A 15,217-nucleotide genomic window follows, 5' to 3' on the forward strand; every position below is an offset into this window, starting at 1 on the left:
CCCCAGCTAGAGGTTCTCAACCTCTGCTCTGCAAACCCTGGGGGTCTATGGATTACTCCCAAGATAACTAAGAAGAATTCAATGGAAGGTAACTTAGAACCCCATGTTTATTGTCAATAGATTAACTTTCTCCATAAAGGAGCTTGTGTCTTCTGAAAAACAAACGTTTGGGGGCTGCTGAGCATAAAGGTTGAAAACCACTGAGCTAGAGTAATGTATCTTTATATCTGATAATCTGACAGCTAAAGGGCTAAAGCTATTCAACTGTACCTTAATGAAAAATGCCTGGAGAATTGAATAGAATATGATAAACTTTGTGTTGGCATTTTTGATCCAGTCTGTGAAACTTGAGTAACTGAAGGGATTCTATAAAAGTTACGCTACAAATGCACAAAATAAAAGGACGATCAAGTCCTTTTCATAAGGCTTCCAGCTGATCATAGAGAATCATGCTTCTGCTGTAGACTGTGGTTATTCTCTACTCTTTTTAAGGTTTAAGCCCAAAAAATGGTATAGAATGATAGATTAATTTCTGTAGAACAACAGGCTTTATCCCTAGTACCCATGTGATGACTTTTTAGTTGTAGATATACATTGAATTTAATTTAAGATCTCTGTAAATAATTTCTATAGAATGAAAAGTCGCTGATACTCAGGATTTCAGGTTTCCCCACCAAGGTAGCTTTGAATCCAGACACCCACCTTTGACAGTCAGACCCCTTGGACAGCATGGTTTTATCACAACACCATAGACTTCTCCTATGATGGTTGGTACAAGAAACTCCTGCAAATGCTTATAAACTTTATCCACATTTAAGAAGACAGAGCAGGAGTTGCCAAGCAAAATTTTTCCCCTCATGGTTATACGTGCTAACATTTTTTAGTTGAAGCGTTTTGGGGGTTTTTTCCTCCCACATTGATTGAGTTTTACTTGATTTTGTCAGTATTAGTTCACCTTTATTTGAACTGCTGGATAATTCATTTGTAGAAGAGGCAGTACATTTAGGTACTTCCATCTGTGTTTAAGCAAGGCTCTTGTGCTTTCCCATTAAAAAAAAGATTTTGTATTATAATGCTTGTGGTAGATGAGGTTCTGAATTTAACTCCTTCCTACTCTAGTTTCTCTTAACAACTCTGTGTTATCAACACCTGGGGTTTCTAGTTTACTCTCTTTGCAAATATGAATTTGCAAGAAGGGGTTGATGGTAAGTAGCATGGTTCTAATTTGCACTTGCGAAGTGTGTCAGACAGTTTCATCAGGGCATGGTGAGCAGAGGAAAGCCTGTCTTCCTCTGAAAACAGCCCATAGAGGATGTCAGAGAGCATGTTTGGCTGCGATAGTCACATGCAAATGCAATATGGTTTTGAAATGAGCTGTCCAGGAGCTGCTGAAGAAAGGGATACCTGTACTCCTATGAATCCTCCCTTTGCCTTTCTCTGTTTTCTTTTTCCTATTTCTGTTTGTTTTCATGCCTCTGGGCTATCACTTTAATGTGCTTTTGGATGAGTCTACTTTGTTGTGCTGGTAGAAGTTCTATGGATTCACTTGGATGAAACATTTGTGACAATCATCTGTTTTGCTAGGACTGTACCCAGTGATGTAGATAGGCCTTACCAGCTTTCTGTTCATTACTCCATCTACCTGGCATCCTTATAGCCTCATCCATCCCTCCTATCCTCCTAGTGCCTTCCAGACATCTGTTGAAATCTCTCTTCCCGGTGGTATCTGTGTACCCTTTTCTCATCCTTCCACACATTCTTATCCTCAGAGCAGGAATCTTGCCCATAGTTCATGTGCATTTAAAAAGTCTTTTCTTAATCCATTAGTAATCTAGAGGTTTAAGCCTGAGGTGATATTTGAGCGTACGGTTGGACTGTGGCCGCCCTTCTCTCTCCCAGGTAAAAGGGCAGAGGATTTATGATGATACCTCACCTGTGCCCTTGCTTAAGAGCTACAGCCACTCTGTGTCCCTCTAAATCATCAGTGCTCTAGTAGTGGTAAACTCCCTCCAACCTGTCCCATTTCTCTACTACATCACATCAGCTAGCCTTACACCTCCCCCCCCAAAACCCAGCTTTCATCACACACTTGCCCAGAGCCCTCAGAGGAATTCAGAATGAGTCACATAGGGTGCCTCTGGGGACTCCTACTGATGCAAACTTCCTCCTCCTCAAGGCAGCCTGTGGTTTGATGCCACAGTGCAGCTGGTACTTGTTAACTCAAGCCTTCACTGTGAAGTTGATGGCAAAGCTTGGCCTCTGGCCCAGGCACCCTCAACTTGGCACTTTCCTTCACTGGGTTCTGGTGCAGGAGGGGACACTCCCAGCTCATCTTCTTTGTAGCATCAAACACAGGAGCTGCTCAGTGCCAGACAGTAGACTGGAGGTTTGGGTTTTTTTTGGAGAGTTTATAATTCATTCTTAGGGTATATTCCAGTCCAGGCAGGACACTGGCATCAGCACATTAAGTGAAATGTTATGTGGATGTTTATATGTAAGATTGAAGTCCCCCAGTTCTTGGGATAGGATAGACTTTCATCACGAGAGCTTTGTTGAGATCTGTCGTCACCTGCTTCTGGAGTCTGCATTCAGAAATATATAATGTGATGAATAGGGTTCATTTATGTTGTTTTGGTTTGGTCTTTCCCTCTCTCTCTGCTAGACCATTGTCTTTATAATATTATCTACCTTCTCCCTCTTCACATGGAAAAGAAAAATGCTTTTCTGGTGGTAATTACACAGTGCCATGTTGTAGACCTTTCATCCCATTACAGTAAGTGGACAAACTACTGTCATTTGCAAGAATGAAATAGGCGAGGAAATGGGAAAGTTTCTGACACTCCCAGGCATAAATGCCAACCTGACATGGGAGAACAATTCTGACAGAAAACAAGTTTTCTTGCTAGCAGTGAATACTGGTGTAGTTCTGCTCTGATTCAGGGATGGAGAAATGCCTGCTCATCTTCAGGTGTTTCAGAAATAGAAGAATAGAGCAGTATTAATGATAGGCTGCAGACCCTTAACCTGTCTCTGCCCTTGCAGTTCAACTGAGACACTATTCAGCTCTTCCTTGCTCTCAGTTTCAAAATCTATTCAGTCTGTCCATGTGCTGCTTGTCATGGATGTGTTAGCAAGGTCAGGGTGTGAATACATTTAGATGTTTTTTCTCTAGCAGAAATTTTCTGCCTTATTATTCCCCAGCTCTTCATACACACCTTTTACATCTCTTAAAACAGATTGGTGCTCTTATTTGCTTGGGTTCTCTTGATGATTTATAGTGTTTCCTCGTGGGAGGTTTGCTGTCAGGGGAGGTTTGCCCTGCAGGTATAAGGTCTTTGCAGGAATAAGGTCTTTACCAGTGCATCAGCAAAAAAAGGAAAAGAGCTACCAGTTGGGTGGTAGAGCTTCCTTATCCCTTTGGTAGGTTTGCTTGTGGTCTGTGGACTAGAAGTTGAGTGGCTTGCGCTTATCTCCCTTTTCTTCATGTGAGGTGGTTGCCAAATGTTTGAGGGGCAGTGTCCTACTTTCTCCCACCTTCTATGGAAGATGAGTTTGGAAGCCTTGGAGGCTCAGGGCCATGGGTGGTTCAAGTTCCTCTCCAGCCACTGCCCTGGGTGGTTTGGCAGCAATTGACTGTCGCCACCTGCTGACCAGGCAGAGGATTTCTCTGGACCAGGTACAACCCGTGTGTAGGGTGTCCAGAAGAGCCCCCACCCCGCTCTCCCTGGCAAGAGGGTGATGGGGCAGTAGGTAGAGGTCAGGGTGCCAGCATAAAGCAGGAACACTGAGGACAAATATGACATTGGTCATTTAGAGAAAGGTGGCACATGCCTTAGAGTGAACATAACCATGGGTGAGAGCTGAGCTGGTCTGACTTTGGGCTGCTGTGAACTTGTAGGTTTTCAAGCAGATCATGGATGAGATCAAGCCTGGTGCAGGAAGTTTGGATGGAATATAACCTTGTATAATTATAGTGTTAGGTGCAGTCAAATTGCATGTCTTCACTTTAATCCATCTCTGTATAGGAATGCATAAAATTCAGATACTCTTTCAGAATAAAGGAAAATAAAGAGACAAGAAATTTTACCTAATCCTAAACTCCGGAAGTTCAAGTTTCCTCTTCTTTGATTTAGTGAAAAAACTTAAAGTTCTTCAATGTTCTTCAGAAACTGTTTCACTTTATTAGTTTTTTAACAAAGATGCCTTTTCACACTGATGTTTTTGAACATTTAAATGCAAGGTAAACCAACAAACAAGTGCATTAGACTGAAGGATGTACAGTGCCTATGAGGTCGGCGTCACTGCACCAAAGCTTCATTCCATGGCCAAGTTGCAGGCAACAGCAGCATTTACTGTGATCCTCTTCCCTGGCTGCCCCAGCTGTGCCTGGGGCACTGGTGCAGAGTTACATGACTGCCATGGTGGGAGCTGACTTCTGAAGCTCTTGGGAATCCTACCCACCTTCCTGCCCTTTGATAAACCATGTGTAACATTTGCTTTCTCTAGGGTCACTCCAGGTTTTCAACCAGCACATCCAGGGTAGGGACACCTCCATGTTCGGCTTTGATTTAAGTTGATTCTTACAGTTTGGGACCTACTTTTAGGCCATCCCACCCTGCCGCCTCCTGCACAGTTAAAGGTGCTCCTGTATTGGGGCAGAACCCTACAGGTCCTCTAGGGACCCAAGGAATTTCATGTTTCCATAGAGACTATAATCTCATTTTCTCTCTTTTTCAAAACACTCTCATTTTCAAAGAAATGCCTGGAGTTTCCCCTGATTATTTTCCAATGAGTCTCCCCTTTTTTTTTTTCATATATTATCTTTTAGTTTGTTTGTTTGGTTGTTTGTTTGGAGGCAGAGGAGGAAACTCCAAGGAGAGATGAAATGCCACGCACGGCAGTTCTGCTCGACTGCCGTGGTGCTGTCCCTGTTCTGTCAGAGCAAGGGAAGGTTGCTATTACCATTTTATAATGCATGGTCTCAGGTACATTCCTGCTTTCCTAAGCAGTTTGAGTTGCTGCACAGATGTTACTGTAAATCCCTCTTTCCAACCTAACCCCTCGCTGCTTGATCTGGCGCCTGAGAGGCCCCTCCTGCTGACGCTGTGTCTCTCTTTCCTTACTCCCCAGGCCTCCGGGACCTCGAGCAGCTCCGCCGCCACCACCCCATCCGTGTCTACCCCTGTTACTGGCCACAAGCGGATGATCATCCCCAACCAGCCTCCGCTGACCGCCACCAAAAAGTCCACGGCCAAGGGCCCAGGGCAGCCGGCGCCCATCCCGGTCACTCCCGTGGGCACCCTGAAGCCGCAGCCAGTGCCGGCCTCCTACGCCACGGCCTCCACACCCAGCCGCCCGGCCTTCAACGTCCAGGTGAGGACGGCACAGCCCAGCCCACACTACCAGCCGCCCGGCCCGCAGCCCGTGCACTATGGCAGCCTCGGGCACGGCCAGCCCTACGCGGCCCCGCCATCCCGCCAGCCCGCTGCCCCACAGTATGGAGCGCCTCAGCCCCACGGGCCCGACTACGGCTACGCTCCACCGCCCGCCCGGCCTGCGGAGCCCGCCTATGGATACGCACCTCCGCAGGGCCGCTACCAGGACCCCTACTACGGGGGGTACGGAGGAAGGAACGGCTCCGAAGCACCCTATGTGCCACAGAGCTCCTGGAAGGCTGAGCCAGCGTATCCTGCTAGTAATGCCATGGGCCAGGCTCCTCCTGGCCTCTACCAGCCGCCAGGCACTAAGAAGACGTATATCACTGACCCGGTGCTGGCCCCGCAGCCACCCACCCTGCAGCAGAAGGTAGGAGATGTGGGTGCTCACCCCCCAGGGGATTGGAGAGCCGCATGGCTGAACGTGGCCTGGGACCCTCCCTGAAAGGGAAAGTGGTGCCATTGGGGATGTGGGGCAGGTCTTCCTCTGTATGGCTTCTAAAAGCTGGAAATAGGGACGTCTCATCTGCTTTGAAAAGAGGCTTTGTGGGGGCTTAGAAAAGCCATCAGCCTTGAAGTGTGAGCCAGTGTAACATGTGGAGGTATGGTGTCACCCCACAGGCAGGAGGGAGGCTTTGTTCCTGTGACATACCATTGCCCAAGGAGCTCCCTGGCCATGCCTCCGTACAGCATCGCTGCACTGGGGTCTTCTCTTCTGGGCCCTCCCAAGATGAAGTGAGGGGCTGGATGAGAGCTTCTGCTCCATGTGCTTGTAGACCTGAGTTGAACCCTGGTTCAATTCGTAATCCTCCCTCTCCTCAGGCAGATGGGAGGTACACAGGAGGATGGTTTTGACTGTGGTTCAGAGTGATTGTGGAGGTTGTCCTCTGGTGTGTTGCTGTTCAAAGATCACTTATCACTGAAACCACATGGAAATGAGTTCCCACAGAGCTTAGCTCTGGTTTTCTTCTCCGGTGATGATATGCTGGGTGGCCTCCATCCACTTCAACCAGTGCCCGGACCTCATAAAGTGAAGTCAAGTTGAAATAGAAAGTTAAACTGGTCTGCCTGGTTTCTCTGCTCAAGCTGACCCTGTCTGGCTTTTGTCACTTCTGCTGGTTGAAGTCTTTAATGTGGCTCTGGGGGCACACAGGCACTGTAGCTTTGCAGGGCCCTGGTGCATGACAAGCTGAGTCTCCACTGAAGGGTGAGGCAGGGAGACAGTGACACCATCGCTGCCCAGGCCCACCCTGGCATGTCTGAGCACATCCTGCTCTTGAGCTTGTGGGTGCTGACAGGGAAAGGGGAAAAAGCTTCTGATACATAGCAGAAACTCTGTCCTCTTGTTATTTCCTTCTCTTAACAGCACACAGACGATCTTCCTTGAATTCCAGGTTTCCTGGCAGTGGGAACTTTTGAAGGCAAAGATGTTCCTCTAGGCAGTTTAGAGAGGGCAAGAAATTACACAAGTCCTTAAAATATTATCTACTAGCAGCTAAGAAACTGCTTTTTCTCTTTTCTTTCCCTTCCTTACCAAGAAGCTTAGGACTAGGGAGAGAAACAGCAAACTCTCAGCTCTGCAAGTACTTAGCATAGAGCTTAAACTGAAAAGTCACAAAGACACAAAATTTGCACATAGCCTTAACTGGTGTAAATTGTTGTGGTTCCATTGGAGTCACTGAGGAAATGCTGAGGTACAGCAGATCCATATTTAGACTTTTATAGATACAAGTAAGCTTATATATATAAAAAATTTAAAAACTGTAGTTCAGTCAGCATCTCTATGGAAACGCAAATCATCTTGAACCACAAACAGCACAAGCCTGTTAGTCTCATTTGCATTACAAAGCTGAAGGGACAGTTTAATTTAGCTCAAGTTTGGGGTTTCATGTTTGCATATATATATTTTTATATATATGTTTGTGTGTGTGTGCACGTGGCATTTGCAAATACACATGCAGAAATACTTCATAAATATCTCTATAAAAATAATTTCAGTTCTGCAGAACAGACTATTATTTGCTTGGTGATAAATCCCTCCAGAAACTTTCTTTCTCATCCAACTTACTAAATAACTGTGTTGTTACCTATTTCACTTTTTAGCTTACAAATCTTCTGTAAGATATTGGTGGCAGATTCTGCTCAATTGTTGCTTTGTAACATATATAGTTTAATTGATGAAGAATTGAAGGTGATCTAAGAGTCTTTACAGGAAATGCTCAGTAATAAAGCATACTGCGTGCTGTTCTCTTCCTCTGCAGGCTAAGTAATTCATAAAATCAACATTTGGAATTATTTTATTTAAAAGGAAAAAAAAAAAAGAAAGGCTATATGAGAGCCAGATATCTGATAGAACTGTCACTGTAATTTGACTTGGCTACAATATGAATGTTAACTTATTTTCCTGAACGCAACTGGCTTCTGCATTTTGGTGTGTTTTGCCTTTTCAAGGTTGGTTTGAGGTCTTTCAGTTAAGGAAATAGATTTGAGAATTCAGGATAAGAAGTGCATATCACATAAAATGCAAGACGACCTTTAGGAATTTTATTTCTTGCAAGGGAATGATTTTAAAATATAAACCAATTTCTAAATGTATTCAAAATAGTACATTCTTTATCTTGAATGCACTTTGTGTGCAACACGTTAAGGATATTGTAGCAGATTAAAAGTTCATAGTTCTTAATTCTAATATGATCCATCACTTTGAGAGGTTAAATTTTTCATTTAATTTGTTAACGGCTTTTAAAGGGTCAAAAAAAAAGTATATATTTGGCATTCTGGCTAGAAGGAGGTCCATGGCATTGTGGCTCAGTGCTTTTTGCTGTGTACTAATCATGTTGAAGTCGCTGCTGATCCAAAATAAATCTGGATTGGTATGGGAACAGCAAATAATCTGTACTGGTTCTTAAAGCCTGCTGAGAACAATGAGTTTTACTCACTCACAACTCTGCATTGCATTCTGTCCTTGGGCCAGTTATGGAGTGAGAATCATGCATGTGAAACCTCTGGGCATTTTAGTCTTTCGCAGCACCCCGTCTAGCATTAGTGCCCAAGTCCTAGTTAGGAAATGATCTGGTGAAGTGCATGTCCTCATTTAAACCTCCATGTGCTTCAAGGGCTGAAAAACCTCAGGAGCTTTCTCCTCTGGATGGTAGGTGGTGGGGATTTCTGTAGAAGCAGCAGCAGAGCTCTCATGAGACCATCACAGAAACATGTGACACGATCAACTACTCCTGTACTTTTTGCCAGCAGTGCTGTGCCTACTCAGACCAAGTCAAAATCTGTAGCCGCTCTTTTAACTTCTCCCTCCCGAAGACCGAAGTGCCCAAGATCAGAGTGGCCCATTAGGTGCACTGATTTCTGGCACCACAATGTCCGCAGTGGACAAATGACAAAGCACATTGCTGTCATGGAGAATTACTGAAACTTTACCCTGTGGCCAAAGCAGGGTTGATAAAACTCCCACCACCGACCAGCTTAGCTATCATCAAATGTTTCTGCGCTGGACTGGTGAGACACTAAATACCTTTGTTGAGCTCTCATATCTTGAAATAGGTCTAGGTCCTTTTACTGCTTTTGGTCGTGTTTGAGTGTTTTTGAGACACTATTACATGTCTCTCAGGTAGATTTTGCGAACCTCTCAGGAACCTCATATATCTCCTGGTGTATTTGAGGGGTGGCCATTGGGAGGTCTGTTCTTCCTAGGTCTCAGATCCCAGCTATTCTCCTTCTTCTACTCATAGGCTTGGGGAACCACATTCCTTCATAAAGGAACCTGCACATTTTCAACATCCAAACTGGGTACCACTGAAGTAATTTGAGAGAGCTTGTGGTTTTGGTCCAGAATGGGGGAAATCTTAACAAACGCACTGACCTCTTGAGAACAATTTACCAATTCAGTGAGGACAGAAATGTCTTGTAGCTCTGATTTAGTGCAGCATCCAAATCCATGCTCCTTTGCTACAGATTTTCTAGAAGGAGAAAGGGAGCAGTGTTCCTGCAGTAGCTGTGTCTGTTCTCCCTGACATGGCACAAGTGCACGAGTTCCTTAACCTGGTCAGCCCAAACCAACCACCGGTCCCACTGTCCCCCTTCACACATAAAGAGCCATCAGTGGCCTCCTCTTCACATGACCCTTCAGTGTTGTGTACCTTTTGAGGTTAGCACCATGAAAAGTAGAGAGACAGTTGGAAATCATAAGGCAGCTTATGCTTTTGGCATGGTTTTGGTGGTGGTGACCACTCGTGATTAGCAGACCTCGGCCACTGCATCGTTTCTGCGCTGCTGGAGGTGGTTTCTTTTCTGCCTGCTGCACCCAGCACCTTCACAGTCTCATGAAGCTTGCAGTGCCCAAAAAGGACTATGATGGCTCACTGTTTTCTCATTTTACACAGCTTTTGCCAGTTTTTCCACTGATTTAATACCTGTGATGGAGACATTCACTTGGAAGTTTCATCTTTGCCTCAGAAACATATGCTCACTGGTGTCCTTTGCTATGACTGATGCACTTGTCTGGTACTGGTTTAATAATTTTTACAGTCTGCCATCACTCACATAAAGTGGATACCTCCGGCACCTGTGTTTGAACTGAGACTAATTCACTTGCTGTTTGCTGTTAATCTAGTGGCTAGAAATTTTTTGTTCTCTGCAGATGAATAAATGCAGTCTGCCAGATTCCCTCCTGCTGTCACAGGGATATATTCTTTCTTAGTGTTGCTTTTGACTTGGTGGAGAAAGGTAGGCAGCTTGTATACTGCTTCTCACCAAAAATTTTGTGTCTCCACCCAAGTGTCTTCTTCGCAAAAGTCAAGTGTCAGAAATTTCCACTGGATGGAATTTGGAGACAGAGTAAAATGATGGTTGAAGTTGGTTTTCTGTCAGTGTGGGACAGTGGCTTCCCATAGCTTTAATATGCTAAAATAAAGCAGAACAAAGTAGAATTAAAAAGGCTTATTTAAAATACTCTACTTTGGCATTTAATAACTTAAAAAAGACTGAAAGCTAATGTAAAATGAAGTAGAAGGTGAAATTCTGAAATTCAGAGTTAAATTTGCGAGTTCAGTGTGACATTTCAAAATTTCCAGATGAATATGTAGTTCCTTTCTACCCTGAGAATAGCAACAAATGTCAAAATGTTGACATTCTTCACAAAACAGTAATTCAGAGTTCTAACCAGCACTAGCTGTATATCAGCTGCTGACTCTCTCATTGCTTCTGGGTGGATTAAATTAAATGCTGTTGCTTCTGTTAAAATGAGGAGGAGGGGAAGAAGGCAATGGTGTCTAACAATGAGAAGCTCAGAGTTAGGACTTAGTAGTACTCTGTGGCATTGAGAATGATGTTTTCCTCTTCAAGGTATTATAATCTCTGCATCGAAATCTTTGTGGATTTTTTCAGGTGATAAGGTGCTGGCAAGAGGTACAAAGGGGGTTTCTCAGAACAATGTGCTTATCCTGACTGCAGGAACCCAACACAGTCTGGTTTACACCCTAAATTTTGGAAGAGCCCAATTCTTGGCTTGAAATGTGTTTAACATTTTCATTTGAGAACTTTACTCTTTGTGCTTTGTATTATATTTTTATTATTTAAGCACTCCATATACTAGCAGGAACCAGCTGATGACAGAGCAATTAATCAGATTTTTCTCTTAGGAATCATATATTTTTCTTAAATAATGAAACAAAGAGTTGCCAAACAATTACCTTGAAGTTAAAGGTAAGAGGGAGCCTGCAGCTACAAGAATAAGTCAGGTCAGTATATACTGAGAAACCAACTTAAATTTACAGCTTCAGGATGCAGCTTTTGCAGCTTTAGCCTTTATTCAGCTACAATGGGTTACTAATATAAGAGGAATAATTGAGAAAGAGGCTTTTGGCATAATACCTGGATGTTCTTTCTTGCTCCTTCTTAAAATAAGCTGAGGACAATGCCTCCACACATGATAAGGCATGGGGCAACCTTGGAGTTAATCAAGGGCTCTGTTTCTGTACTGTTTAACTCTTGATAACCAAGTGTCTACCTTGAGAGATACTGCCAGACCACGTTACAGTCTAACAGATAAGAATTTTAGATCTGAGATCATTTTTATGCAGTGACCCTATACTTAAGGAACATCTGATGGGAAGGCTCTCTGGTTTTCAAGTAGTGGTGCTCGCCTGAACCCTGGGGCCAGCTGAGCTCAGGTCTCTAAGGGACGACCTGGTCTGTAGTATGATGAGGATGGTTGGCCTTGCTGCTGGTTTACAGCTTTCAGTACAGAAAACAGCACCCATAAAAGTGAGTGCCACTTAATTATTTTGCAGGCATACTCTGGCTGCTGCATGTTGTTGTGATGGTGCTGCTGATTACTGGAGGAGCTGTTTCCTTCCGTTTTTCAAATACACTCAAGTCCAACTATATTGTAATTCTTTCAAAGCCAAGGCACCAGAGTGTGTGGGGAAGCTGTTCTTCTGTCAGATAACCTCTGTGTCATTGTCAAGTTTATTGCAATGAAGCTAGGACATGAATAGGTAGGGAAACTTGCCCAAGCTTATGCACCAATTAAGGGAGCTGGGGAGAAAAAGGAGACATGGAGCAGTTTGGTGTCATTGTGTGGCTCTTCTGTTTGAGATGAGAAGGTCTCTGGCTGCCCTGTTGGTGTGAAACTCTAGGCTTATGACTGGTAGTACCAATGTTAAGAGAAGTCACTGTGCTCACAACATAGTGATGCTTTGGGTAATGCGATATTTTGTCCGTGTCATTTGGAATGGGTCGTCCTACATTTGGGTGGTTTTCCCGCTGACCTCTGTGAAGCATATTTGTGGTCTTAATCCAGTTCTTAATGGCACATGTACATATATAATAGTAATTGTTTATTGCTAAAGGATCACTTCGTGTAGGAAGCTGTGCACAATTTAGAAGCTGACTCATTTCTCTGTGGATAGGCCTGGTTGTGCACAACTAGACTCTTGAGCCTAGTACTTCTTTGAGCAGGCAAGATAGAAAATGGTCATGGTGCACAGTGAGCAGTTGCAGCCATGTAGGATCCCACCTAAAATAGATATTGAGTTATAAAGAGTAGAAAGTAGTCTGTAATGACTGCTGATGTAATATTTTTTTATCCAAGGGTAATAGTATGAAATAGTTGCTAATATATGGTTGCATTTACTGATCATAAATGTTCTGGTACTAAACTAACTTAGGTGTCCACATAATGGGCTTCCTGTTAGGATTTACCTCTGAATAACTATAAAGAAACATAATATAGTAAATTTAATAGCAGCCTTTGGGGGAAAAAAGAAGTTAAAAAAAAAAAAGAGATTTCCTATCACAAGCTGAAAGAACTCCTGTAAGGCAAACAGAATCTGCAATTACACTGGCAGTTTTGTTCTTAAATGAAAATAATAGTGAATTATAAAGCTGTAAAATTGTTTTCACAACAATATTTTGTTTTTATAACTCATACTATTTCACTTAGTAGCTGCCTGGCTCCAGAGCAAGTTACATAACATGATATTATGAATATGATGCCTCAACTTTTTGTCTAGGGAATTAATTTAAGGGCTCTAAACTTTCCAGTCACATTTTCTTCTTTGTTCCAGACACAGTGTATTCTCTCTGCTGGAAAAAATATCAGATGAACTATGTCTTGCTTGTAGCAGAGTAATATTCATATGCTTCTTTATCCACATTAATAGACCAATGACTTATTTTCACATGGATCCTCAAAATAGTCCAGATTGAAATGGACCGTCTGAAGTCAGCTACACAAAACAAATTAGAAGAGCGGAGCTGCTGTGTGTTAGCTGATCAATCTGGCATTAGCAAGGATTTTCCACGGTGTGGTTTAGCACCAGTACAGACGGATGAATTAGTATTACTGTCAGTATCACTCATTCTCCCAATTAAATCTTTTTCTAAACAAACAAACAAAATTTCCTTAAATGAATCGGCAGTAACTTAACCTGACGTATTAGGATTACTTTAGTCATCAGTAAAATGGAACCGCACTTGAGCTATAGTACAGCAGATTAGCTGTCATAATTTTCATCCCATTATTGCCTAGTTAGACTCTACTTTGCCAACACCTGAAGAATATTTTTTTCAGGGGTTTCCTTCAGCTTTTTGAGAGCTGGTTGCTCGTTAAATGAATCGTGTTCTTTTCTGTTGTTACTGTGAAGGAGCTTAAAGAGAAAACTCATGCCTTTTTCAGGGAGAAAAATCCCTAAGTGGACAAGGAAGCTCCTGCTGTGTATATGCCACTGATGTATTCCTTCTAGGCTCTCACCAGGAAGCCTGGTGAGTTTTACTTTGCAATCCAAGTTGGTCAAGAGAGGAAATCTCCCTGAGGAAGTGCCCTGCAACATTTGTATATTGTAAACCTCCATTTCAAGAGTGTCTTGCAGACTTAAAAGTCCCAGATGACAATTGTGTTTCCCCGATCTGATGATCAGCATCTCCTTCTCCAGCTTGTGTTAGAAGGCCACTTTTCTGTTCCTTTTGCTGCATCAAAGTCCTTTCTCCCTCCTATTAAGCAACACTTACTTGTGACCTCTCTTCCCTGAGGCTGCATCCCAAAACATGCATCAATTCTTGCATGACCTCATTCAAATATTTCAGTTAAAACTTTCTCCTGAACCCCTTTCCTTAACTGTTTCCCATAATCTAGACTTTTCACAACTTTTACGTTTCCACATCACTTTCCCTGAGGGTTCTTGTCCTCTAAGGCTTAAGCTTAAAATTGGGCCTTTTGCTGCTGTAGAATTTCCAGATCACTGAGCAAGTGATGGATGAGTCTTTCTAGTAGATTTTTCAGTACAGGGAAACAATGCAGTTGTATTGCAGGCAGACATGGCCCTGTAGGTAACAGAGGGTGTTGGGAGTGCATGAGCTTGTGTTTGTTTCTTTGTGAGGTTGCTCTCCAATGAATATGTCCAAATACAATTTTCAAATCTGAATTTAGCTTCCCACCCACCTTTCTGTACCATTTCACCATCAGGTCACCTTCTGCTGAATAAATACAGTACAGCAATTAAAACCTTACTGTAATTAAAAGAAATTCAGCATAAATTTAAACAGTATGAAGATAAGAAAGGTAAAAGGATAAAGACAACTGGAAGCTCAGTTCTGTGTGACCTGCTTTTGAATAAACAACATTATATTCCACAGTCAATTATCCAAAAAGTACAATGTGTTCTGTTGCCAAAAAAAGGTTGTCAGATAGAAGTGGTTAGTCAAAAGGACACATGCACTGGAGTGAACATTAGTCTATTGTACTCAGTATAATATTATACAAACAGAGCTGATTTGTTACTGGCTTTTTTCTCTCTTTCTTTCTTTTTTTTTTAAAAAAATTTTTACCACAGATGAGATTATGCAGCTTTTTAATATTATTTCATGAACATCTAATTGCAGGCTTCAGCAAGAGGTGCAGATATTGCTAGGGAAATCAAATAAGGTATGCTCTGTGCAGCCCAATAATAAGGCTTCCAATACAAAAGTGGAAAAATAAGTCATTAGTTAGAACCATCGAACGGAAGAAGTCTAATGGGAGCCACAGGATAAACATTCCATTTTATTATGTCTTCGTTATATGTTTTGCAAGAATCTGTGGTTATAAATTAAAATTGCTTTTTGCAGCAGTGGCTGTAAAAAGTTCAAAATCTGTGAATGTACCTATTATTTTTATTTATATCACAGCAGGCTGCTAGCAAAATTAACTTCTTCCCCCTCCTGTTCGTTAGTTAAAAGATGGAAAATGCATACAAATGCATATCTGCAAGCAGTGCTCAAAAATGCCCCCC

General features: G+C 42.7%; 1 protein-coding gene across 11 annotated transcripts in view; it reads left to right on the top strand.

Annotated features, from left to right (window-relative positions):
- LPP (LIM domain containing preferred translocation partner in lipoma) overlaps positions 1–15,217 on the top strand; it is a 331,679-nt gene that overhangs the window by 198,502 nt on the left and 117,960 nt on the right. For all 11 annotated transcript variants that reach the window (XM_051782312.1, XM_051782316.1, XM_051782313.1 and 8 more), the window contains one exon: positions 5,131–5,805. In XM_051782312.1, the coding sequence (XP_051638272.1) occupies positions 5,131–5,805 (675 nt within the window). The remainder of the gene's footprint in view (positions 1–5,130; positions 5,806–15,217) is intronic.

The sequence above is a fragment of the Manacus candei genome, unplaced genomic scaffold (assembly GCF_025592945.1).
Source record: "Manacus candei isolate 608988 ecotype Guabito, Panama unplaced genomic scaffold, ASM2559294v1 h1tg000015l, whole genome shotgun sequence".
Classification (NCBI taxonomy): Eukaryota; Metazoa; Chordata; class Aves; order Passeriformes; family Pipridae; genus Manacus; species Manacus candei.